Here is a 2111-nt window from a genome sequence, read left to right on the forward strand (position 1 = left end):
ATTTCAAGGTCAGAAGCCCAAAGCAAATCTCGGCAATACATGTCTGTGGCAGGTGAGGAGACTGAAAGCTTTCATTAGGAATTGGGGATTATGAGCACTGACATTTACTGTGCTAGAAAGTCCAAGGGACAAATTTGTGCCAATTCATGGCACGCCTTTAACTACGAGGATCAATTTGTGTTATGCTTGTAGCAGAGTCTGGTGACAGAGGGGGTTTCCAAAGGAAGTCTTGCTCCATGGAGGCCTGTACCCAAAGAAAATGCCAAGAGAACTGAGGTGTGAAAAACAAAGATCCTTTATTTCTATAAGAGCAGCAACAAAAAGCAACTAGAGAACATATTTACATTGGAAGAACCTTTGTAACAACAACGATCTAGAGAACGTATTGACAAGAACATAGCTATCAAAACGATCTTAAACGTATTTACAGAAGACCAAAAGAAACCCTAAAAGGTATCTACAGAAGGGTGCCATCTCTGTCCTGGATCTCCATCAGTCCTGGAAGAAAAGCAAGTGACACAGTGATTGCAGTCAGGCACAGAGGGCTGTTGCATGTGCCCCCAGGCTGGGCCACACTGGCAGAGCGGGACTCTGCTGCCAGCGCTGAGCCTGGCTGGGGCTGGGGGTCAGGCCCCAGGCACTGGCATGGGGCTTGTGTGAGCCAAAGCAAGTGTTGGTGCTTGTGCTGCCAGAATGCAGCAGACGGGGCACCGTGTCCCTCAGCGGGGCACCCAGCCCAGCCCCAGCCTGGCAGCAGGGCACCCACTCTGCCTGTGGGGAGCACATGCCTGTCCTACTGCTGGAGTCCCTCTTCATCCCAGGACCATGTCCTCCTCCTCCTCGTCTTTTCCATCAACATCCATGGCCTCAATGTACTCTTCCATTTCCACCTCCATCTCTTCCTCCATCTCCTCCTTCACATCCACCTCCATCTCTTCCTCCATCTCTTCCTTCACATCCACCTCCATCTCTTCCTCTCCAGTCTCTCCTCCCTCCACTTCCATCTCCTCCTCTATATCAGTCTTTAGATCCACCTCCATCTCTTTCTCTTCGTCTCTGGAAACCTGCATACGTAGCAAAACCTCTCAGTGGGATCCCTGTCCCACAGCATCCCCACAGAGGCACTTAGGTGGTGTCCATTTCCATGGAATGGCACCTTACCTTCCTCGGGACCAATGTGAGCATCTGGCAGGGATGAATGGCAAAATCCAGGCACGAGAGACCTTTCGGAACTCTTGGGAGTAGCGGAGCAGGGGCCAAGCAGGGTGACAGGTGTGTAGGCACAAGGGCAAATGGTTGTGTTGTCCTCTTTGCTGGATGCTGGGAGCTCCAGTGTGAATGCAGACCGTGACATCACAATTGACAGGAGTCCAGGGTCACCGTGGAGTGGACAACGGGGATCATAGAATGTTGCAATCCCTGAGTGGTCTGGCTTGGAAGGGACGCTAAAGATCATCTTGTTGCAACTTGAGCAATCTTCTAGCAGAGCACGTTGCTCAGAGTCCTGTTGCCACCTGGCCTTGGATGTTCGCAGCGATGGGGCATGCACATCCTCTGTGCACAGCCTGGGCCAGTGCCTCAGCACTCTCAGTGTGAAAAAGCAGCTTCCTTAGATCCAACCTAAATCAACGTCCTGCACTTAAAAGCCATCCCCGCTTCTGCTCTTGCCACTGGCCCTATTGAACACTGTCCCCATCTTTCCTATGGCACCCTTCAAGTCCTGCATGGCCACAGCAAAGCCTCTCCAGGGCCTTCTGTTCTCCAGGCTCAACATTCTCAAGCCCACATGGACAGCAGTGACTTAGATCAGCAGAAATCAAAGCTGCAAGGTAGCAACTAGCACCAGCAACTGAGAGAGGGAAGCTTTAGACCCAGCCTTGTCTCTAAATAGACAAAATTAGTAAGAGTGCAGGGGCAGATGGTGGGACACTGGCTCTGTTCTAACTGATGAATATTTTCTTTTTTTCTTCTTCTTCTTTTCTCTCATGCTGACCCAGGTTTTGCTGTTTGAAAGGAAGCTTGGCACAGCATCCATTGTCTTCTCCGTTTGTGAAACACCGAGCAGAATCTGAGCAGGCTGATGGCGCAGAGCAAAACCTGCAAATATCTTG

At 50.8% G+C, this 2111-nt stretch overlaps 1 protein-coding gene across 1 annotated transcript; it reads right to left on the reverse strand.

The window, feature by feature from the left end:
* Nucleotides 1-680: 680 nt before the first annotated feature.
* On the reverse strand, nt 681-1284 carry LOC120411084 (ribosomal biogenesis protein LAS1L-like). The gene is made up of 2 exons (XM_039563720.1): nt 1162-1284; nt 681-1064 (listed from the first exon to the last, which is right to left on the reverse strand). Exons 1-2 carry the CDS (start codon nt 1183-1185, stop codon nt 813-815), a joined length of 276 nt encoding a protein of 91 aa, XP_039419654.1. The 5' UTR covers nt 1186-1284; the 3' UTR covers nt 681-812.
* Nucleotides 1285-2111: the final 827 nt, after the last annotated feature.

This window comes from Corvus cornix, chromosome 20 (assembly GCF_000738735.6).
Source record: "Corvus cornix cornix isolate S_Up_H32 chromosome 20, ASM73873v5, whole genome shotgun sequence".
NCBI classification, from domain to species: domain Eukaryota; kingdom Metazoa; phylum Chordata; class Aves; order Passeriformes; family Corvidae; genus Corvus; species Corvus cornix.

Coding starts and splice junctions, on each gene's coding strand:
- LOC120411084 (XM_039563720.1), bottom strand. CDS start 1,185: ATGCTCACATTGGTCCCGAGGAAG. Junction 1,065..1,161: donor TCACATTGGTCCCGAGGAAG/GTAAGGTGCCAT, acceptor CTACGTATGCAG/GTTTCCAGAGACGAAGAGAA.